General features: G+C 40.5%; 1 protein-coding gene across 3 annotated transcripts in view; it reads right to left on the reverse strand.

The window, feature by feature from the left end:
* Positions 1 to 25,420, reverse strand: part of SMYD3 (SET and MYND domain containing 3) — a 441,959-nt gene that overhangs the window by 288,560 nt on the left and 127,979 nt on the right. The window contains exon 6 of one of the 3 annotated variants that reach the window (XM_068939321.1): positions 24,025 to 24,141. The exons of the other annotated variants lie outside the window; for them this stretch is intronic. Within the exon in view, the coding sequence (XP_068795422.1) occupies positions 24,025 to 24,141 (117 nt within the window). The remainder of the gene's footprint in view (positions 1 to 24,024; positions 24,142 to 25,420) is intronic. 3 annotated transcript variants of the gene reach the window in all.

Here is a 25,420-nt window from a genome sequence, read left to right on the forward strand (position 1 = left end):
CCTTCCCCCAAGACTCATTTGCAGAATCTAGCTGAAAGCCGTTATGAGTAGGAGTCAAAAAAGCAAAGGAGATAAAAGTTGAGATTCAGACTTCTCCACAGCTGCACAAGGATTCAGATGTGGTGCCCTCTAATAAAATACATGAAACGCAAGCATGTGACAACCCTCCCGCCCAAATTCCCCGTTCCCACTGCCCCTATCTAAAACAAAACAAAATAACAAGGAAAAAAACCCACAAACCCTCAACATCTGCACTCCCTGACCATTTGCTGTGCTCTGACTTTCGTTTCCAGCCATCTGACGTTATCTAGGAGACCAAGCTCAGATCAACTTGCACAACTGGTGAAAAATACAAGCAGAGCAAAAAGAGCCTCTCGTTCTTAAGAAACCCAACTACCTAAACAGGATTCATACATAGCCTGCAACGTGCCACCAGGAGGACTTTGGTATGAATTCCGTGCTGTGTGTCAAACGCAGGATTTGTCATAGAAAGTATCCTCCTTCGTCAGGACCTGACTTGATTCAAGGCCCCTAGGTCTCCGAAAGCCTGAAAAAGTGCTGAAAACCAAGTGCTTAGCTCCTAAACAATGACTTTTACAAGGCGATCTGGACATTTAGACACCTTTCACCTAATATGGTGAGTTTCAATGTAATCCTATCAATTCCACCAGACTACTCAAACCTCTTATTTCTGAAACTGCAAATTACTCTTTAAACTGCTTGCAAACAGCACAGTTTCACACCATACACACAAAACACTGAACATACCGAAAAATCTTATTAGAAATTCTTTAACTACACAGGGAAAAACATACTTACAAATCCTGACAAATTTTAGACATAATTTTAAAAGGGAGCCCCCATTTTTGGCTCCTGTAGTCAGGTTTGGCACTGATTTAGAACCGAATCTGTTTCTTCTTGTTGCAGATGTGACTGACCTTCAGTTATTGTAAAGACCATTCTCTCATCACTGTTAACTTGGGATTAGTTGTAGCAGCATCTGAGTTCCTATAAACAAATTTGATTTTAATGTATTCGGATTGTTTTACGAAACAAAGCATGAGACATTCCTATTTTACAAAAACGTGTGGGAAATGACCTCATTTCTACTGATCATAGGGCTTGTGGCTGCTGTCAGAAATGGGGTACTACTCCGATATCCACCATGGCCCTGATCTTTACATAGCTTTTCCCACACTCACAAAATAGTGTAAAAATAAAAATAAAAATTAAAAAGTGAAAGCCTAAACCCCATCAATTTTCACATGCATAGGTCCCTGCACCTATACTTTGTCCCACTAAGAGTGAAAGAAATTCCCTGTACACACAAAATCAACGGCACAAAAAAAAGGGGGGGAGGGAGATCAGTGATTAGTATGAGAGTAGTTTATGTTTAGTAAGAACTCCCATTCCTTAACAGCCCTAAGTTCAATCTCACCCTCAAGACACCAAAATCATTTCATTCACTAGAACAGAGCACAGCAAAAACTTCTTTCTACTTTTTCCTTCCATCATGTGCAATAAAACACAAAGTGGAAATGTATTAATTTGCAGCACCAACCTAGCTCTGGACTGAGTGCAGTGCTATGTCTGAGCTATTACAGCTTCTCTGCTTAGACCCGGGGCTGCCCAGCTCCTGGGACCTGGGCTAGCACGCCTGCGTGCCTCACCATGCTACGGACACGTGTGCACAGTGTCTTGACTCGCAACAATAAACTAATGAAGTTCCATTAACATTTTGCCTCACTCTTCAAAACACTCTCTAGTCAGTCATACTCAGTGGTAAGGAGAGACGCTATGCTTTTTGCATCGTTATTTCCAAATTTTAATGTTGCCTCCAACACTTTCATTACTCACCCTCTTTTGACGTGACACTGCCCTGCTCAGTAAATTTTTAAGAAAAGGAAATAAACCCATAAAATATTTTTCCTGCAAAGCTTAAAGGGAAAGGCTTCTCTTTAACAAGATATGCTAATAACAGAAGACTCGAAAGCATGCAATTAACAAGCATTAAAGCTTTTTTCACTAACAAATGATCTGATATTGTTCTCTTGAGGATTCTTTCTTTTCTTCTTTTTCCCCCCAAATGCAAACAGCAAGCTGTTTACAAAGTCATTAAAATGAAATGCTTACTGAAGAGAAAGAAAGAGATTTCAACAAGTAATAATCATATTTGGTGCTGTTTTCCGTTTCAGGGTATGTACCCCTTTAGATACCAAGGGGTGGCAAGGAGAGGATAGCAATGCACGGTGCCGAATACACCCACGTCTGCTATCCTCCGAGGGACTGAAGCAAGCAGCAGGCAAGCGGGGACAGATGAGGCAGGGAATGGACCACCCATGTCCTATGGAACCTAGACCTACTACGCTTCACTTCCATAACACCAAGAGCACTGATAAACCTCAACGGATCATTATGTCATGATGGAGACGTGTGGGAAGGAGGTCACTACTGGCCCATGGGCTGGCTGGCTGGACCGAACCAGGAGGAGGCAACTCACCCCCAAGGTCTGCTCCACTGCTTGGGGGCCAACAGCCCAGAAAAACGCCTGGGCAGCAGACTGCATGAAGCCCGATTTTGAGGCCCTCATTCACATCATTGATTCACTAGTGTGTATCTAGTGTTAGAGACGGTTCACACCAAAGCCTTTGCCTCACTTTTGGCAGCAGTTTGGGACTCCCTCACCTAGCTACAATTTTTGAGAAAGCTTATGCAAATGTAATAACCCTGAGGCCTCTACCCTCCTGTCACATTCATTCAGAATTCACCAATGGTTTCGAAAACTGCTGGAGAATGGGGTAGCAACAAAGAGAAATTCAAAAATCCTCATCTTTCTCACAAATCTACCTAAAACCAGCCAAATAACTACACTAAATCAAGGACAGAGGAGGTAGCCATAATTGACACATCATTGACAAGTGACTCTTTAAGACATAAAAGAAATCCAGTGCACACAAGAAAGTAATCCTAACCAACAATCTGCTGTATTATACTTCAGTCGCTCTCCGCAGCTCAGAGAAACAGCCGGGCCATAATTTTAAGACCTTGTACTGTAACTCCACGCATGGAAGTAAGGCAGTGCGTCTGCCCGACTTCACTGTATCGAGAAGCTCCGGAGGGCCAAGCACAGATCACTTCTTCCCCAAAACAGGTAGGGCCGAATCGCAACCGCCCTGTTTTAAATGCATCTTTAAAGGCTCTTCCCAGGGTCCTTTCAGCCAACCTGGCCTGACAGATGGCAGGAAGGGAAGCTCAACACCCTACAGACACGTACGGACTCACAGCAGGAACACACAGCACAGGTACCAGTAGTGCCACACAGCCCTAACAGCAACACTCACACGCCTCCAAAGTCAGAGGCAGTCCCCAGCATTAGTGGTGCCCACTGAAGAGCACAAGTGAGGAGCTTGGTCTTTGTCCTGCCTGAAAGTGCAACCAGTCTGTGCACCAGTTGTAAACCAAATCTGAGCCCAGTCTTAAGAAGTGAAAAAACTAGGAATTTTTTTTTCCTGATGCTATTGTTATGCGTATTACAGAAAAAGTTATAAGTTAATAGCTTATATAACCATTCAAAAAGGGGGGTTCAGTCAGTTACAAAAGATGCAAAACATATGAACTGCATAATGCATAAAATACTTATTTCCAATAAAAAACATTGCCTAGGACTTCACAAGTTTTTCAACAAATGCTACAAATAAAAAAAGTGCACATTAAGGTAATCTGTTAAGAGTACTTACTACGTTTTGCCAGGTGTTCAGTGTGATTGGAGTGCTACACATTTGCATAACTTTTGGATTTCCTAGACATTAAGAGAGAAGCAAACATAAAGAGAAGCCTATGATTTATCAAGTGTTTTTTCAGGAAGGAAGAGTAATTTTCTTTTACAAGCCATCTGTACAGTTTACCATGTAAATAATTCTTCTGCTCAAAACAACAGAATCCTATTTTTCTTGTGGGTTTAACAGACACAGCACATTGCCACCCCAGTTCTGCTCCACCACCAGAGGACTCGTTAAGAACCATCAATTAACACAACAGCTACACTAGCAGGCAGGATAATGAAAAGCCATGTACACCTAAAATTTGCCCCCACCCTTCCCTTATTCTTTAATTTGGCTGGGGTTGGGGGTGGGGGGGGAGGGTTGGCACAAGATGGGAGAAGACCAACATATTAGTATACAGTTTATGGACGCTGCTACTACAAACCTTCTAGTAAAGAGAAATTGTGATCACCTCAACTCTGGCACCTTACTAAATCTCCCGAGTCCTTATTTATTCATATGGAATCTATCTACAAAGTCTAGGAGCACAAACAGATTAAGTATGCTCCTCACATGTACCCAAACTCCTATCAGCCGATACTACCCAGGAAAGCGATTGGAGATTCTTATTTTCTCTTCTGTCCCTTCAGACTTGAGCACGGCTAAGGCACCGCCAACTGAGCTTCCTTCCTGAGACTCAACAGCACTATTCACCAAGCGTCAGTCATAGACCAACTGATGGATGCTTGAGCTGTGGAGAATTCACCTAAGCTTTCAGCCTGGCATCTTCTTAACACCTTGATACACAGTGGTAGAGAAACAGAAAACTCCCACAAAGCGTGGTGCTCTGAAAACAAAATTTTAGCTTAAAACACCGTAACTGTTTGTATACTGCAGATGCACCTTTCTTTTCTAAAGTAAGCATCTGGCTTACTGCTGTAATTTCCTTGGCATGGGTACCCTCTACCTAAGCTCTTGTAATTGTCACATTTCATTTTAATGACTTGCAACCTGGAGCAATGCACTCTCAGCATTACTCTGACATAGTCCAGGAGAGCTTGAATCCATAGGAGAAAAAAAAAAAGGACAGAGAGAGAAAAGATGGATTTCTATGGAATTCTTATGCTTGCCTATGAATTACTAAACCTAGAAAACAACGAGGTCAGAGATTCCTCTCCAGTATGCTTCCCTGTGACAGGGAAATTCAGTGATTTGTTCCCTGTCTGAAAAGTTGCCATCTATAGGCATTTATTTTGCAGAGAAGAACATTGAAAACCTCAGCCTTTTCAATACTGAGACAAGAAATTGCTTAATAATTAGTCAGTGCAATTTATAATTTAATAGCCTATGGGATTTAGGGCTTCCACCTTGTCTGAGACTATGTCACACCTGTGCCCTCTTAGCATTACGTAGTAGCTTCGTGTTCTCATTAGAGTCCAGAGATTAATGAGACAGACTCTTACTTGAGGCACACTAACTTACATGACTTTAATTTAAATTTTTGAGTGAAGCTTATAATCAGAAGTTCCCTTTTATTACTATTATTTTAAAGAGCTTTCAGTTTCTTTCTCATAGATAATAATGTCAGGAACAATGCAACCCCGATTAAAGTCATGAAAATAAGAATCAGTTCCACACAACAGCAGAATCAACATTAAAAAAAAAACAGTGGAGAGATTTCAGAGTTTGGAATCATTTTTACTATGAGGAGAAAGGAGTTCATCTTCATTTTGACTCAGGTAGGCAAGCCTTGCATAAGTAAATCGCTGGCAAATACAGTGGTTGAGGAAGCACGCTACTTAAGATTTCAGTATTGCTAATTCAGATGGCCTTGTAAGAGGATTGCGATTACACAGGAAAATTATTTTTCCTGTTATCTATGTAAAGGAGATGGAATCTAGCTTTGCAGATGCGCTTTTCCTGTCTCACAAGGAAGAAACTATGATGCAATGCAAGATTTAAAATTTAAATCACCTTTCAGGGATCCTTCAGGAACTCCATATAATACAACAAAATTTACTCTGTTGAGAAGAAAAATCCCCTGCAGAATACCAGGGTTTTAATGATATAGGTACTGCTATGTACATTAATATTTTGATTGCCGAAATCCAAATACCCAGATCAGACTCACAAGAGCAATCGAAAGCTACCTATGTAGCAAAATTAAGGGATTTTTTTTTTTGTTTTGTGGGCCTTCCTCTCTGTCCCCTCCCTGGGTACATACAGCAGGCTTACAGTCAAGCTTCCTATCAGATCACCCCCAAGTAACTCCTGAAGTTGTTGGCCAATTTCAGCTTAATTTGACAGCGGAATAGAGTTTTGGAAGACATTACATTTCAACAGGTTTCATGAAAATTAGAGGCTGGGTAAGAAGGGAGAAATTAAAAAAATGGTCCCACTGAGGGAATGTCAGTAAAGTGACCGTATCAGCTCTCTGGCTAGACGCAGTGCATGCCACCTCTTATCTATGTGACCTGGACACACAAAGATGCAAGAGAGGAGTTTAGGAATTAATTCCCTAATTCCTTGATTTTCCAGCTTTGTACCAAGAAGGCTGCACCACAGAACAAGAAGTTTTATTAGGATTAATTTAATTCTAAACTCCAGATGAAGCAACACCTCTGTAAGTTTATATTGGAGCTCTCCCATCACACTCTCATCTAAGAGCTGATGAATTTATCCTCTCACCACCCCCATAAAGTGGGAGAAAAAAAACTGAGACTCACTAACTTGCACAAGGTCCAAAGAGGAAATCTGAGGCAAAGCGAAAGAAGAGAGGACAAATCTAAAATAAGTGAATTAAGAAAAAAAAAAAAACCTAACGAGGACTTATTCCCCTTTAATAATTTTGCTCGCTCAGGGACGATGGCTACGTACGTGGCAAGGGAAAAAGAATAAAGGGACTGATTAGGAATCTGGGATATGGCCAGTACAGACACACAGGAATCAAAACAGGCAAAGGCTTGGAAGGGGCAACAAAGACACCCAAGGCTACCCGCTGTGTGCGTGCTCAGGAGAAGAGGACAGGGACAGGGAATAGGCTGCCTCCAAAGGGCCCAGAGGGGAAATTATCAATTAATTGGTAGTGGGCCAGTGCCAGTAAGCCCGGTACTGCAGGACAGCACCAGCACAGGTATACATCAGATTTGATCCAAGAATCCAAAAAGAACTGCAGCCACGATCAAGGAAAGGGAAGTCCCAGTCAATGATAACATATCGGACCAAGCCCGAATCTAATTTTACTGTTTCGGGAGCCCTGTGAGCATCAAACTTCATACTGAACTCTTATGATCAAGCTTCCACAAAACTGTGAGTGTTATTTGCTCTGAAAGTAGATTGCTACTATTCCTAGAAGCTGGAACTTCAAAGTTACCGTGCCATGAAGACAAACGAGTAGTGTTCACCCACTCCTTGATGCCACTATTAATTTTCAAAGTCCAGAGCCAGCAAGACTACATAATATAGGCTTTTACTGTTGCAGATACTTTTGAAATTCAAAGTGCATGAAATATTTTTTTGAAAATGAAAGCTCAGCTCCCAGACAGAGAACTAAGCTTCTACATGAATTTTGCTGCAGTTGTGTTTTGACACTTCTTAAGTACAGAAGCTCACTGTCCTATTTAAAGTTGATTCTAAGCTGAATTCTTCTCAAAGCCAACACACCACACGGTGCTGCCAGCCCCCAAAAACCTGGCTTCTCCCAGCTCCTTCACATGCACTACAATTTAGAACAGCAGTGGCAGAAAAAAAAAATCTCAGAAAATTGCCAAAGCTGGCTCTGAAGACATCTCCTGCTATCACAGTCACAAAATTGGCTGAGTAACATAATTAAGACTCCTAGATGTGGGGAAGACACCAGCTAACTATATTTTGCATGTTAAATACATATATACGTATAGATCTATATCTCTACATATATCTCATGGGCCAAGCTCAATTTTCTCTTCCTGCATATGCTTACACACTCGGCAAAAAGTCTAGTCAAGCCAAATAAATTAAAATGCCTAAAGTAATTTTGTAAATAGCTTCATTATTGGCCCAAAGGTGATAGGAGGCAGAAACTGATATGATACCTGCTCTGAATTCAAGTTACTGCACTGCCACTGTAGCTATGCTGGATTGTTTCGCACTATGCCCCGGTGGAACCGCAATGAAAAATTAGCTGCTCCACGTTACAAATTACCTTCTTCTCAGCTAGAGCAGGTAATGGCATTTCAAGGTGCACTCACAGAAAGAGAGGGGAAAGAAAAAAATTAGATGCTTCGCCTGTAAGCCTCACAATCGCATTCTTTCTCTACATTCCCTGATAGCATTTGTAAATAATTCAACTTGTGTTCTTACTTTCCAGAATAACAAAACCACTTAAGATCTAACAAGCGGCTTAATATTAAAATTCTGTCTCCTGCATTGCTCGGTGGGTGCTTCGGGGAGGCTCACTTCCTCACCCACCTCAACCAACACAACCTAACAGCGAGGGCAGACCTTCCCTTGGGGCGGCGGGGGGCTGTGAGCGGGGGCCAAAGGGGACACCGGCTCACGCCGCCCGCACGCTGCCTGCCGGGAGCGCCTTGCCTGGAGTTTAATCCCTTTGACTGTTCCTTCATGACCAACTCTTGTTTGCTGCATATCGCTTCCCCTGCGAGGGCTACTGAGCGCGCGCTCTCCCTGCTTTGCCTCCGAGCGCTCGAGCTGGGTGTCCCCTCCGCGAGAAGGGGCCAAGCAGCCGGGCTCAGGTCCGGGCGCCTTCGCGCCCACGCGCCGACCAGAGCGGGCAGCCGCCTCGGCCCGGCCAGACAGCTAAGGCGAAACCCTCCCAAACGGAACGGGTGCGCTTTGCTCCCCACCGTCGTTTGGCTGGGCATTCACGCTCCAGCTCGTCTCCGTTACCTCACCTTGTTCCCCTCCGCCCCCAAATATTCCTAAAAAAGATTTATACCTAGTAAGTACTTATGCTTGGTTATGCAGAGAAGTGGAAAACTGACGTTAATCCTCACAGCGTATCAGTGCTGCTGTGTTTCAGCGAGACTTCAGGCAGTTTAACATTCAGTTTTCACCTACCTCATACTACGCAGCAGCCTGAGATTTTTTCAAGTCCAAGATATTATAGTATAGAAAAAAATGAACTATAAAACATATTTGCAGTATTTTCCCTAATTAGACAAAAAATGTTTTCAGCCACTTCTATTTCATTTTGGTTCTGTTACAGAAAAGGGTTTTGACTGCTTGAACATGTCACAATTATTTATCCTTTACTGTCATTTAGAAGTTGACTGCGATGACTTTAAGGAAACTTGAGAGATGAAATACAAAGAAGTTTCTATGCAAGTATTATTTAAGGATTTATTCTTTCCATTATCAATAGGTATATATTTGCCTATTCAGGAGGATTACCTTAAATTCACTTGCTGTTTTGTCTAACCTATTTCCAGCCAGAAAGCAATTCAAAGATTACTTTTTCAACCGAAAAAATACATATATTTATATACATATGTGTGTATGTGTGTGTGTATATATATATATATATATATATATATATATGATTTTGGTACCCCAGTGAGTAAACTGTGACGCGCATCCTCCTCTCAGGGTTGTTTTACCCAAATTCTTATTAAATTTCCCACTAAAAATAAGAGGCATGTGGTTACCATTTTCTCCCACATATTTGCCACATACCCTGAGGTGCAGTTGCTAAATTTGTCCACATGCACTAGACAGGGCCAGTGTCCAGGGATTTGCTCCCTTCCCTCTCCTCTCCTTAATGTTGTATTTGCATGTGGAAATGGAAATGGGAGAGCACAAAAGGTCAAGATGCAGAGAAAGAGGGGCAAAGAAGGAGAGGGACAGTACTGCAGCAAGTAAGGATTTCACAGCAGCGGGGGGAAAACATAGCTTCTAACGATCAGAGGTTGAGTAAGGTTTATAATTTTCCTCATTTAAAAGAAAACACCCGAACAGCAAAGCCTCCCTTACATTGTATGCTGGCATTTGTCTGGCACTAACATGGATTAAAATGGCCAAATCACAACCACGGGAAGTTTTCTACATTTGAGTTTGCTTCTTTAAATGCACGTCTTTATAGGAACGGGCTTGGGTAGGTCTCACAAATGTTTGTGGCATGCCTGGTAACATTAAAAATTCAAAGAGAGACAGACTCAGCAGCTTCCTTCCCAAAGCCAGCTGGAAAAACCTTCCTGTCCTGTGCCAACGTTTCTTAGAAAGCTGCTTCTGTGAGGGGCGGCAGCTTCTGATTCCCGGCTCCCTGGTCCTGAGGAGCTTCAGCTGGTGCCGGGAAGCCGGGGAGTGGGCGCTTCTGTGAGCACATACCTAGCACCTCCACAACCATAAAGTCAATTTAAAAAATGGAACACCCCCCCCCCACCCCCCGAACATGACGACTTGTAAAAGCGGCGGATGTGGCAGGGATGACAACAAGGAGAATTTACTGAGGCACCAGCAGGCAACAGAGTTGATGCTCTGCACTGCAGCACGTGCATTTGGAACTAGGCGCTGTCGCTTTCTGATGAACAACACTAGGCTGCTTTCTGATGAAAAGCTGTCAGTCCTAAATAAAAAATAAACGTATGCATTTCATCCTAAAATGTTGATTTTGGGAATACTTGTGTTCAGAGTTGCAGAAAAGCAGTTCTGTGTAGCTACACCACTGTAGAATAAATCTCCCTCTCTTTGCCTTTTCTCATACAAAGCAGTATTTGGTTGATACAATAAATGTAAATCAATCTTTTCATTTAAGAGTCTGGAAAGTCTGTAGGAACGAAGGCACTCAGTGTTTGAAACAGGAAAAGGGAATCTTGTAGGACTTGCCAAGCATTAGCAGGGAAGGGGAACCCAAGAGAGCCTTCAACTCTGTTTGGCCACATCACAGTTGGTGGACAGCATGTTAGTGGGCAAAGTGAACTTTCTCAATGGTGCTAAGATTGCAGACGATCCCATCTCTGAACATGCTACGGATGAGGCCGATAGGTGAGAAATTTCATTACAACTGTGCAACACTTAGCACATTGCACGTGATTTATTCTTTTCTGGGACAAATACTTTTAGATTATCTTCTAGTCAACAAATTTACCATGTAGCAGTGTGCTCTGAAGTTTCCTGCTTACTGTTATCACGTGCATTTCAATAATAAACTATGGGACATGTAAAAGCAGAAACTATAAATGAAAATCTTAAACGTAATAACAAATTATAACTGCTGGAAATTCAGATTTTTTTTTTTAATGCAGCATTTGCAACCATAAAAGTGTTATTAAAGAAACATGAGCCTAATTCTGACTGGAAGTGAGACTATAAGAAGAAAAATAGTATGCTCCCTTCCAAAATCTATAGCATATTTTTAAAAGCTATTTGTAATCTAATATACATTCACAAACACTAACATTGACTTTATCACAGTCTTTTTTTGCATAGAAGCATTAAACATCCAATTTAAGGTATTCAGAGGCTTTATATCTATCATTTTGCTAATGCCATGTTTGAACTTCTTTAAATGACTCCTAAATTCTTCATTTCCTAGTACTCAGGAATAGAATAACTGCTCTCATATCATTTTTTTTGTTCCCAAAAGATTGAGATGTGCCTTCAGCTTCAATGACATTCTGAAGTATTTTTTTCTAGTACTCCTTACATGCCTTTTTTTTCTTTAAGTAAACAATCCACATAAATAAAGCATTATTCTCCTAAATTTACAAATGAAAAAATGCCAGAGCTTGCTAAGGGCAAGAAAATACGCAGGGCCGTATTTTCAGTCCATCCGTATCTGTAAGCCGAGATTATATTAAAAATTTAAGGCAGCTGTATTATTTAGCATTGATGTTTATCTGAAACCATCAATTAACATTAATCTTACTCAGCTACTCTACAGAAGATCAATCATAAAATTTCATTTGAACTTAACTTTGCAGAAGAGCAGTGTTCAGGCTCAGAGCTGAAGTCTAGAAGATGGTATCTCTTTGTTATAAACACAGTAAGGGCTAGAAATACATCCTATAATTCACAACGGCTGATGAATGTCTTTCAGCTTCACTAAAAACATTAAGCTTTCCTCACTTCTGACTTGCATTGCCCATGCAAAATTAAGAACGATGTTAACAGAGCTTTATTAAAACATATAGGAGCTCACAAATGCACAGCAACTGGTGCAGCATAACACTAACCTCATTTGAACAGCTACCCTTCTGCAATAAAAGAGAAAATAAATGCCAGAAAATTTGCAATGGCAGCTTCACTTCAGATTATAGATCATAGAACGGGCTGCCCAGAGAGGTTGTGCAGTCTCCACCCTCAGATGATTTCAAGACCTGCCTGGGTTAAGCAACCTGACCTGTCCTCAGCCTCAGAGTGGAGCTGAACATGTGTTAACCTATTATCCTGTTATCTTATCTTTACAGAATATCTACATAGGATAACAGTTCGACTAATTCTGATGTTTGTATTCCACTGATGATCATCCCCCTAAAAAACAACCATCCCCAAATTAAAAAACAAGCAGCCAATACAAACCCTCCCCGAATTTCAGCTTTTCTGCATGCCACTACTTTTTAATGAATAAATGAGATTTTCTAATATATAGCCAGAATATTTCTTTGAGCCAACTCCTCAGCTACAAAGCCAAGAGAGTTCTACAGGGAGACCTGTATTTATTCCTGAATAATGATTTCTGAACCTGAGTAATTGCTCAGCAGCCCAGAAAAACATTTTCCCTGAAACAAATCAGTAAAAGTTAATCATCTACCAGTGCATGGAAGGATTGCAGTGTACTGGTCTGGATGCGTTTTTTCTTCCCAGCCAAGAGGATCCTCACCAATGAACCTCAGAAGATACTCCTCTGTCACGATGCTCACATTCACGAGAGTGAAAAAACAGGTTTTTCAGAAGTTACAGTAATATGATAGTCAGACCCTGCCATTTTTAGTAGCATCCGTAGCATACAGAGGTAGCAATCAACTCTCAGCCGTCACAAACGCTGTCAAGCAGGAACAGATAACAAAGATTTTAAATGTCATCTTTACACATTAGCATAGCCACTGTGCTACCAGCAATAAACAAACAATCAGCAACGGAGATTTTGTTACAGTCCAACAAAGAATAGATAGGGCCCCAACAACATACTGGTGCAATCGACCGGCAAGTATACCCTGCCCGAAAGCATGACAAGCTTCCTTGTGATTCCTGGTCTCTCACTTACCGCTCAGGTGCTTGTACTGAAGAAACCGGGAGTCTCATGGGAACAGCTCGTCTCTTCCAAACCCTGTGGTCTAAGCCAAAACTTGCAGGTGTGTATGTAAAGCAATGTTGAGATTTTGACATGGTGGTACAAGAGCACTCAAAGTTGGATGTTAGAGGGAGAGAAGCAAGAAATGGAATACTGTTTCCAACATAAATGCTCTTTTTTTTTTTTTTGGCCAAGAGACATGACACAGATCTGCTGATCAGTGGATGAGAACCCCATTGAGCTGGGAAGCTCTAAGACAGAAGCCACTGCTTCTCAAAGAGCAAAATCTGTGGTCAGATCTACGACAGCTTCTCTTTGTCTCCATGACCAGGAAAACACAACGTGAGTTTTGAATGCAGTGAGTGCAAGAAGCCAGAAGCCAGTATCCCACCAGGGCCAGTTCAAAACGTCAAGGGAGCCTTTGCTGCACCAAGCAGCAGAACGCTATCTCTAAATGCAGCCCTGCCTGACTCCTAGCTCCCGCTAAGGTCTGATGGCTGAGTTTCCCATTTCAGAAGAAAAACTCTGCTCTGTGTAAGGCAGCTGCAAGCCTCCAGCCACAGCCTCCCAGGCCAGCCTGCCCCACAGTGCTCAGAAGAGCTCCACAGGAGCAGCGGTTCCCAAAGCCACTCTTGGGGCAGCCTCCTTCAGCCACAAGCCACAGTACAGTGACATTTAAAATAAATAGATAAAAAAGTGAGAGGGTGATGTGACACATCACACCTCACTCTGATTGCTCATTTCTCAAAGTAAAACCTTCATTTCATGTCAAAGCCAAACTGCAGCCTGACCTGAAGCTAACCTCAAACCAATTTTCTATTCTGAGTAAGTACCAGAAACCAGGAAAAGTAGCACATGCAAGAAAACACAGACGTAATTTAAAACCCAGTGTATACTTAGAAACTGTTTTATGAACATTTATAAAGTACTACTACGATCCCTGTACACATACAAAAGCAAATTTCATTTCTGCAGTCAGAGCAGAGGATGTGTTTTTTGAAAGCGTGCTGTTCACCACTGAACTTGTGGGTTTTGCAGTCAGCTAATGCTGTTGCTCGATTTAACTGTTCCCTTGTAAGTCTAAACAATTCCCACCACAGGGGGAACCGATGTATCCAAGGGATGTTTACCTTTCAGTTGTCGATCCCATTTGGTAATCCTCCTAAAAACTGCTCTGCTTTTTACAGCAGGCTGTGCGTGGCGCAGGTGACTGGTGTGCAGTCTGAAGTTCAGAGATCGTGCACTGCAATAAAAACCAGCTTTACAGCATCTAGCTTTGCACAGATAGTGATGGGAAATCTATCACCACCCAGGGAATCTAAAAGTAAGTAATATTGATCTTTACCCAACTTAGTGGTCAAGTCTTGAATGAGCCACATCAATCAGGAAGGATTTTACTGACGTTGAGGCAGACAGTCACCACACCCGCAACGACCTGAGAATTTGACCAAGAGATCTGATAGCAATAGGGTCTTCTGTGGCTTGTTAGGTGCTAGAGCTCAGTGGAGTATTTTATGGCACTCTTAGAGACACAGCTCCTCATGACGTTTTACATCTCTGACACTGAATATTCAGTCTAATCTTACAAAGAAATTGCTAACAAACGATAAACTATATAATTTACTAGTAACTATCATTTGTTAGTCACTAAAGCTCTTAATAATGTATTTCGGTTAGGTATAAAAAGCACAATCTCATTATCACTGGTTAGGTATAAAAAGCACAATCTCATTATCACTGTACCACTATAAACCACTTTTTCCAACCTGGCACCCCTCCTGACCACAGCTCATACCAGCTGCAGTTTGGCAATAGAGGGACTGTGATGGCAACGCCATCTTGGTGACTCTTTTCCTCTCTCCCCTGTTCCCTGCCATAACCTTCAATCATATAGCACAAGATGTAAGTCATTACAAAGCAGAACAGAGAAAAGGCTCAAGTTAAAAATAATTCAGGTGAGGAGGAACGTTAAGCTGGAACACAGCCTTGTGTTGGCAAAGCCATTGTATCACACTACAGCCAGCCCAGCACCCAGGAAGAGGAGCCATCTGTGGCCAAGGCATTCCTCGCCGTCACGGGGCTGTGCCGGCAGCGCGCAGCAAGTCACTGCTGCTCCCTGAAACGACATACGCCCACAAAACGGCAAGTGCCTCAGAGTGGCAGATCCAGCTCTTGTTTCAACATCAGAATGTTGAAAAGTGAAATGAAAGGTGAAAAATATCAAATCAGTTTTTAAAACAGTGTCAGAGAGTATCCATGAAATTAACAACTTCGATTCTGACTTTTGTGCTGAGCAAAATGGTGGAAACAACAAAAGGAAAACAGAATTAACAGGTAGAGAGATGAATATGGTATGAGTCCACATAACTTTCTTGGAAAGAAACTACACGCGACAAATCTACCAGACTTTCTCGGAGAAATCAGTTAACTCACGGAGTGTATGACACTGATTTAGTAGTCGCAGCCTACTTGAATGTCCAAAAAAAAGTTTCTATAAAGTTCTTCATCAAAGTCTCTATAGAAGGTGGGACCTCATCAAAAAGGAGGAAAAAAAAATTACAAATTAGTAAATGGTCACAAGATACAAAACAAAGAGTAGAAATAGTCAGTTTTAATAATGGGGAAAATGTCACTAGAGTCTTACAGGAAACTGTTCAAAAGAAGGTGAACTGGCAAAGTCTGCTGATAATATAAAATTATTCAGGTTAATAAAGGTGAAAACTGACTGTGAAGAACTGTAGAAGAAAATTTCTATAATGAGCAGCTGGACAATAAATTGGCAGATGAAATTCAGCTTTGAAAAATGCCAAGTAACACATTTATGGAAAAACAGTTACGACAAGGCATCACTGTAGTGGGCTTTAGATTAGCTACTACCACTCAGAAAAGAGATTTTTGGGTTTTCTCTCAAAATATCAGCTGAAAGCCAAGCAGCAGTGAAAATGGCAAATCAAATGTTACAAGTGACTAGAAATGAAACAGAGAAGAAAAGAGAAAAAAAATCAAGATGACAATGAATAATGCCATAGAGCATCCATTTCAGTGCAGCACGCCGTCTGTAGTCACCCTGTTTCAAAGAGGATGCAGCAGAACTAGAAACATTACAGAGCAGGGCAAGGCAGAAAATGGACATTATAGAGTGACCTCTGTATGGAGAGAAGCTCAACAGCCTCACCTCAGAAAAAGACAGCTTAGTGTGATGATGTCAAGTTACTCATGGAATGGAGAGGATGGACAAAGAATAAATACTTAATTTCTCACCTAAGGGAAATATCAGGCAGAATATAATAAAAGTATCATGCAGAATATTCACAGCAAATTTAATCTCATACAAAGCATAACTACATTACAGACTGCATCACTGTAGGATGCTGTAGAAAACAAAAACAGAAACAAAAAACACTTAAAGGGAAAAAAGTCAGTTTCAGCTTATTAAACAAAACAATCCAGATTCAACTCTTCTTGGAAAGACACGAACTACAGCATCCTGCATGCTGGGAAGGAACGTTAGAGGAAAGATCAATTTGTATCTGTCTTGAAGTATTTCCTTTCAGTCATTATCAGATGAGATACTAGGTTAGATGGATTTTGGCTTGACCCCGTACAGCTGTGCCTACGTTGTCATTGCCCCCTCCTAGCCAACGTGAATCCCATCCAACTGACACCGTTCCTCAGGGCACGAAAAGAGCAGGCTCACTAACTTATTTGTCCTAATCACTACCACCTCACCCGGCCAGCAGCGCCCAAAGGTGCACGGGATACCTTTACAGAAGTCCCCAAAATGAACCCTAACGGAGGAAGAGTAATTCCCAGTGCTATCCTCTGACGTGTCTCATATATCCAGTAAGCTGCTGCTCTCAGTTTCCTCTGTAATAAAACTGCTCTCACTATTGGCATTAACTATCACCTTCGGTGACACTCACTGACAGATCTCACAATGCGGGAACACAGACAGTAATCTCTTTCATGAACAAGTTCAGAAAATTGTGTTCATCTCTCTCCATATGTCAAGAGCCACAATGGAGAGTCATGTATGGGGGGGAATTTAACATGCCGGAGGATTGGTTCTCCCATTGAAAATAGCACTCCTGTCATCTCATTTTCATGATTCAGTATGGTGTAAATAATTTCCAAAAGTCAAATAATTGGATACCAACCTCTCTTTGAAAAAAGGTAAAATAGCCTTAAAATGGCATGACATTTGAAAATTATGCCACCAGCCCTGCTGTTACCAATGACATACAGAGACTATTTCCACTGCAAAATTGGCACACGGTCATGGAATAGAAATGTAAAAGGAAGGACACAAAATAAAAACAAGGAGAAACTCAACGCATATTTGTCTGCGTTCCCCAGAGCTCATTATGGTGTGCAAGGAAAATCGGTACTTGAAAATAACATCTACCTAAGCACACGTTGCAGGCAAAGTGATAGAGGCAGGTTGGGGGCAGGGGGACTTCTTTACTGATATGTGATGGCATACTCTGTCTAGCATGCACAAGCAAGCTCTTCACCCTTTCTTTTTAGCCAAGCTTCCCTCTTTGTCACTCCAGACAACCCTGCCATTCTCCTGACTGCACAAGTCAGCAATCTGAGCATAATCTCCTGTTAGACATCCTTCGTGATACCTATCCAAATAGCCACTGATACTTAGGTAACATTTCAAAGACTTGGGTTTTTTTCTTTCTGGGCAGAACACCAACCCCGTTTCACTTTCCTCCCCTTGAAAAAGTAAGCTTCACAGGCAGAATTCAAGTTAAAATTTTGGAATAATTTTGTTTAATTTCACACATTCCATGCAATTTTTAAATGATAACTTATTAAAATCATACATGAGATGGGGCTATCGAGGGAAGGATCCATACCACAGTGTGATTCACTATGGTAACTAGAATGACAGAGGAAAAACAGGAACACAATAGGGCATCAGGGAAGACAGTAAGATAAATGCAAAATGAATATAAGTAGAAACAGCAGTAGAAATTGTATCAGTAAATACAGTAGAAATTGTATCAGTGCATACAACTGGAGCCGGAAATTTTCCATTCTTGATGATCTTTAAAAAGAAATTCTTAAATGATTTACACCAATGAAGCTTAAAACAGCCATATGAACAAATGATTATTTAATAACTGTCCTGAAATACCTAGCACACAATCAACAATATCACATATTAAAAATAAGGGAAATTCATAACCAATATAGTAGATCAGTTTTACAGAGGTGGTATTAAATCAATTAATTTTTAATACTGAGCATCATCGCAGTCTTGGGAATAAACTTATAATATTTTCATCTTTTATGCATTGTACAATTAATGTTTTCATTTATTACTGATTCTGAAATGCATAGACTAAAGCGGTATCTCTAATATAATAAAATTTTTAAAACCACATTCTGCCAGTAATCCATCATTTGATCTTGATATGGCCAATAAAGCCACTTACAGAAATAGAGTTTCTATTTTCTCCCATCAAAGCTATATAATCTTCAAAGAAAGACATTCACTAAATTGAGCAAGGTCATCAATCTGCAAGTTTTAACAAATGTGTATCAAATAATCTAGGAAGAGATGAAAATTAGGGGAAAAAATCAAGAAAAATGAGCACTGCTGAAGAGAAGAGATAGCAAAAAAATGAGTTGGCAAAACATGAGTTGACCTTAGGAAATATAAACAAATGATCTTTTTTGCTCTTCGCAAATTACATACCAGTTGTCTTCTCTGGAAACTACTGCAGTGATTAAACCCATGAAAGAATCTAAGTAATGATACTAACAGAGCAGCAATATTCCCCGCAGCTGACACTGACACAAAGGAAACTTTCTGGATGTGGATCCTGTCTCCAATTTAGAAAGTTAACAGGGCAACATAAGCATATACCATAGGGTTGTACTTTGAATCACAGCAAATACGCTTGTGCATTTGTGCAAATCTGCTTTCTCCATGGATGTGGACAGATTTATGAAATGCAAGTGGTATTGTTTGAGTGTACCACATACTAGAACAAGGAGGTGAAACATGTAAACAAAACTCTAAAAGGCCTACTGATGTCCCCCAGAAAACTCCGTAAAACCTCCTCATTTTCAGACAATTCTGCTGAGTTTTTTAATTATTATTATGCATTTATTTTACGGCCAGAGTTATCAACAGAATACAAAAAACAGAAATCGTAGTTGCTGTTTCACAGCTCTTCTTTCCCTGCAACTTGATCTTCATCTAAATTCACATTTGTCATTAGGGACATCACCGTTAATTGCTTCTGAGATTGTTAATATGTCAAAAAGGAGGTGGTTTTAAATTGATGCAAGAAATTAAGCATGAGGAACATAGCAATTCCTCAAGTCCAAATTCATTAACTGACAGTGTTTAATGTAACTCTCTTCCTTTTTTAACTGAGCTTTAAAAAATGATATTGCAATACAATAATTACATATGGTGAATTATGAACTTTAGGTAAAATTGTTTATTTTAGTTACCTACTTCACACTATGGAAATAGGAGGAAGAAGCTGGTAGCTTTAGTTGCTCTCATATTTTTTGTCCCTCCCCATACATTTCACCGGTGAAACAAGTCAAAAAGTTTGGTGCACAGTGAATTCTGTCAGTTTTAAAATTCTGACTTAACATAGGCAATGCTGTGCCAACATGGAAGAAACACTGGCCGCAGGAAGAGGCACTGAAGTACCTTTCAGCACAGATCATAGACACACGCTTTAGATCTCCTATTGTGAGCGTATTTATCAATGATCTAGAACAAGGAAGGAAGAGAAGGGGAAACAGGGAACGTAAAAACGGCAGTAAAAGTTGCAAGTGGCAGAGTTACTACAGTGTGCAGGACCAGAGAGTACAGTCAGGCACTCAGAGCACACTAAATGCATGAGCAAAGCAACAGCAAAATATACTGAATGTTAATGAATGCAAAATAAGGAAGAAAATGACCATACAAATACTTGAGAAAGCTGGCACCACAAACAGCAGTAGCAGAGAAAAATATCTGCTCAACCAGCAATTACGGTTAAAAATCAAAGATGAGTGTAAGGAACACTACGGCAAAGCACGTGGAGAAAATTTAAAGAATATTACTGAAGTAGTGGATGAAAGAGAGGAGATTGAAGAAAACCACCTCAGCTCCTATAGATGAAAAAAACGTGATTGTTACCTTAGGAAGGAAAAGCTAACAAAACCACACGAAATAAAGGATTGTCCAGAATCAGTAACGAGCATCTCATGATGCAAGACCAAGAGGGTGCTCGATTAAAGAGAATACTCAAAATACAGTTAATTCAAAATGGATGAAGACAAATACTTTCCCCAAATTATGTGATTAGAACTCATTTCCACTAAAAGGTAGGTGAAAACAAGAACTTAACAGGATTCAAAGTAAAAATGGATATTTTGCATTTATCAATAATACCCACAGGATTTCAATTAATTCATAGGACAGATGTTACATCCTCTTAAACTTAAACCACCTTTATGTGAAAATAAGTTAAAAGTAGTTCATATCTGTCTACTAAAGTTCAGCTGAGAATGCATCTAGAGCTGATGACTCTCAGAATTGCTTGACTGCTGCAGATAGACCCTGGATCCGAACTAGATGGCTCTTCCTGTGATTCAGATAGACATCCCTTCCCATGCTCACTGCAGGATCTCCAACAACTCAAAGGGAGAAAGGGGAGGAAAGGATGCAAAGAAGTTCATTTCTTACCTTCAATGAAAGTAACAGGAAAAGATTCTTCGAACTGCCTTCATAAATTTTGGCAAACTTAGGTATCCTATCTGTTTCACGCTTCTAAAGCATCAAAATACGTCTGTTTATTTTTGTAATCCCGGTTCTAACAACGATGAACAAGTTGAAAGAGCATCGCCTTGTACTGAAGAAACCATCTGTCCACGCACCCTTACCACACAACTGAGGAGCAGGAGCTCACGATGAATGCTTTACCTGAAATTTCCAGAGAGTAAGAGTACGTTTACAGGCAGCTACCGTGCAGCAGTCAATAACAGGTACTTTGCTCATGTGTCTAAATCCTTACACTCTCACAGCTTGAAATGGCTCAACAAATATTTTGGTTGAAGTTGCCTGTTTTTCCTTCCTTTTTTAAAATAAACTTTCAACTTGAAAAACATTACGAGAAGATGAAGATAGTTTCATCACCGGACGTACCTCTCCACTGAACTGCACTGCAACAGTAAGAGGCACATCCAGGCTGTTAAATATCATCAGCATCCAAATGAATCTGTTCGACTGCATTTAGCTTTAAAATGATTTGTTAAACCGAAGAAAAACAATTTGGTCAGAACTAAATCAGTACAAAGCAGTTCATACTAATTTAGCTAATGTCAGCTGTAAACCCACTTAAATGTGCTCTAATAATTTTTACTAGTTTAACCAAAGCGGTTTTTAGGTAACTCGTACAACATCCGTGCTATTCTTTTTCTCCTAACATGACTGGATGGGCAGAAATTGGCACCTTCAGAGCTGGAAGGATGATAGTGACCATCTTAACGTAATGGTTCATTCCTGCTCTGAAAGAATTCAAAAGGAAAAAATTTCAAACTGGTTAAAATTTGGGTTAGTTACACTTGGAAAACCTGTGAATAGGCATAAAACAGGGATAAGAATGAACCTGAAAAGTGACTTTGGTTTACTGGATTAATAATGTTTTCATATTTTTTCTTATTAAATAGCATGCATGTCATCATTTCCATTGATCTCTGATTTGTGTGTGGTCTGTAAAGGCTGCTGCATTACAGAATACTAGATTATTATGCTTATACTCATTATCATTAGTCTTATTATTAGATCCTTTCCTGTATAGCTGGATAAACTATGGAACAAATCATTGGATTTCTCCTGTGAATTTATTCCAAGACTAGAAATAACTAATTGATATAATCAATGTAATGAAGTTACCCATAGACAAATTTGGCTTTGCTTTGTTTAGTTTGGAGGAAATAGAGACAAATGCTGGAAAAAAAAAGATAATTCAAATTACTGCCAGTAACAAAGCAGTGTGCTATTGATTTTCTTCTGAAGACTTCCTCTAATGCAACTTATAATATTGCCACATTACAAAGAAATTGGTTCTTTCTCCAAAAAGTCTACGTCTTTTTCTTTAACCGTTATGTGATGTCTTTTACATACACAAAAAGCTGAGAACACCTTTTTATTGCCTTAGAAATAAAACTTATACTAATTTTTTAACAGCATTACAGGCAAAATAAGAAATTAAAGCCAAGCAGAACACATGTACGGCTTCATATTAATGCAAGAGTCTTCCTTCTTACCAGTTTAGAAAGGAAAATTCCACTCTTCAGAAGGCAAAATCAATTCAAAGGGCAGATTTCTACAAAGGCTCTTTGTGAATAAGGAGTTTATCCCAAAGTCTGCAGAACCTGTCAGCACTTCTTCTGTAGCTGCTACACCACCTAGTTTTGGATTCTGTCGCTTCTGTCTCACTTCAGGCTAAACTTCTGAAGGATATGGGGTGGCATGTAAGAAGTCTGGGTAGCAATATTTTCTTATATTTAAAGAAAGCTTACTGTAAATTATTAGTTTTTCCATGTTCCTAAGGCAGAGAGAAAACCTAACCATTTTCCTTTCATGTAATTTACTAATATTGCTTAAAGATGGTATTATAAAGGACCATGACAGACAGATCTGATTCACAACAAAAAAACAAAACACCACTTTTGCAAGACATTATAGCTGGCTCCTGTAGCAGCAGGAGGTCTCAGCACCACCACTGGCCCCGCAAAATGCAAAAGCACTGGGGGTGGGGGGGAACAACCAGATTTTCTAATGCAATACTTGGACAATTTTCCAAATAAGCTGCTTCTGCTTTAATGGAGTTTCAGAGTAAATCAGTGGCGTTCTAGATAAGGCTGTGAATGCACCTTTCTAGGGCCATAGTTTCATAAACATTTAACTGGCACAAAGACTCTTACAGAAAAAGAGTCTGCCTGCCTTTGCCCTGCCATGACCATTTGCAGGGATCTGGAGTGAGCTAGATCAAGCCACTGCTTTAAGTTAAAACTAACCTGGTGGAAAGAAATAATTAGTTTAACATGTATCAGAGAACCAGCGCACTGCCCAGCCGTGCAAATGTTTGCTCACACCTGATCAGTCAGCTGTGGGAAGAGAGGATGCTTCTTTCATGCTATGGAAAGTGTTCAAGAAACTACGGTCCTGCAGCAAAAAATGGTCGCCCTTTGGGAAGTGTCAATCAACAAAGCTCCTCCTCACCCCTTATTCCTACTAGTCTTCTCTTTCCCTGACACTTTAACAGACTGCAGCTTCCTTCCCTCGATTCATTTTGTAGACCAGCAATTTTATTGTAATTTATTCTCTCTTTGAATAAGCACTTTCCTGTATTTTGTTGATGTTCCCTAACTTGAAATCAACTCAAAACTTCTATTAATTATTAGTTTATCGACCTTTTCCAGTATGCAACCTTCAAATAAAAGAAATTAGTCAGATTACCTTTTACTTATATAAATTCAGAAACCGAATTAAGGTGACAAGATTTGTACAGAGAAATGACATCTTTCATTAGATGAACACAGAATAGTTGGAGAAAAATGAGAAGCTTCTGAGCACTTAAATCTTTCTGCACTGCAGACTACAGGGACCACAGCATCTAGCTGCTTAAAACACTGAGTCTAAAAATGTCTTTAACGTACTTTCAGAAACATGTGCTGAAGGATTTGAGCCACTAGGCAACCTCTGAGTAACTATTTTTGCCCACCATTGACGTGCCCTTAGCATAACAAGCTCCTCTAACTCAGATCAAGGCTAAAAGGTGCAGGACCTCACTTAATTTCTGGCTCTACCAGGGGCCATACCTGCTCTGAAATGAGGAATGAACTGCTTAACAGAAGTTATGTCAAGGAGCAATACAGCTAACCAATCTTATTTCTGAATGCAGAAGGTAATAGATATTACTTTGTTTTAGAGAAGATAAATCCAAAATCAAAATGCCTTCTTAACAACATCTGTCAGTCACAGAGCAGAACTGCCGAAAATCCTACCTGAAAGCCAGCGTTTGTCCGCATGTCATCTTCATCATTACTAGACTCCCTCTTACCCGGTGCATCTCTATGGTCTCTTTCTGTTGTGCCCCCTCCTTGAACAGGTACCTTAGCAGCCTATTTAAAGGGAGGGGTACATGCATAGTTGAGTGCTAACATCCAGCTCTGTCGTCCTCTCCCCTTTGGGGTCATTTCTCAGGTATGTTGTCCTATTCCAACCTGCAGGACTATCGGCAGTATCAAGCAATGGGATTGCAAATATCCTCGTCATGTTGGTCTGCTTGTCATCCTCTAGCCCACCTCCCTTCACATGTTGACCAGCATTTAGCTTCCTCGCTTTTCTGAGGTAAGTTCACCCTGGCATATCAGCATAAAAACTTTATGAACATTCTCTACATACCAAGACTCTTCCTACCTACTCGAGGTGATGATCTGACTTGCTTTCTGGCTCCCTATTAAGATGGTTTCTTCCCTGACTATTAGGCCAAATACAATAGGTGAAGATTAGGAAACGAAGTTTTAATAGCTGTAAGAGTTGCATGTTGTTCCTGCTGCTGCATAGGTCCTCTTACACAAGCACGGATCACCTCTTGCCTTAGTCATTGGAAATTGAAATTAGTCAGCTGAAACGAGCCATCCTTTGGCTGCAAAGGTGTAAGGTGGTCCATTGCTGTTGGGGGAAGGGGGCTAGTTTGTTTTTAATGTAGGCAAGTACTATCTTTTGTTTTCTTGTGCAACCTTTGTTTCAGTCAGCAGGAGAGACTTTGGGGCACTCCCACTAGCCTAGCCCTACTTTCATACCAAAGTGCTTCCTTTTTTTTGGTTAGCACTGAAATAGCAAACTCCTGAGAATCTTCTGACCTTCACGTCCCCTGCAAACTGTCCTTCAGCTTACTTACCTGGTTACAACTGACTTCAAAACAAACGCAAGAAGAAGTTCCCACTTCCCACTTCCCTTCCTGTGGAGCATTTTATGTATTGGGGGCTTGCATACATTTTAAAGCAACATTTCCCCTTACAGAAGTAGTGGTTCCCCCCTGCTCTTTGTTGCTATATGTTATTAGCCTCAAAGTATACAACTATCAAGTGATTGCAGTAGAAAATCTACTGATTACAGTAAATTACTTCCATATCATTGAGAGTTTTGCCCATTTTCCTCTGTATTTTCCTCTTTACCCATTTTCCACATGTTGCAGACACCACCCTGTACTCCGGACATATATGTTCTGCAAAGGAATTATCTCTGCAACAGAGCTCTGCTGGAACATCACGGGCTTGTACCATCTGTGCAATACATTGAAGGTATTAGCAGAGGCTGGAATAACAATTCAAGAGTCTTAATAATTTTGGTGCTTCAGGGTACCCTCTACTTTTCCCAGTTCCCCTCTGCAGAAAA

Source organism: Struthio camelus, chromosome 3, assembly GCF_040807025.1.
Source record: "Struthio camelus isolate bStrCam1 chromosome 3, bStrCam1.hap1, whole genome shotgun sequence".
NCBI classification, from domain to species: domain Eukaryota; kingdom Metazoa; phylum Chordata; class Aves; order Struthioniformes; family Struthionidae; genus Struthio; species Struthio camelus.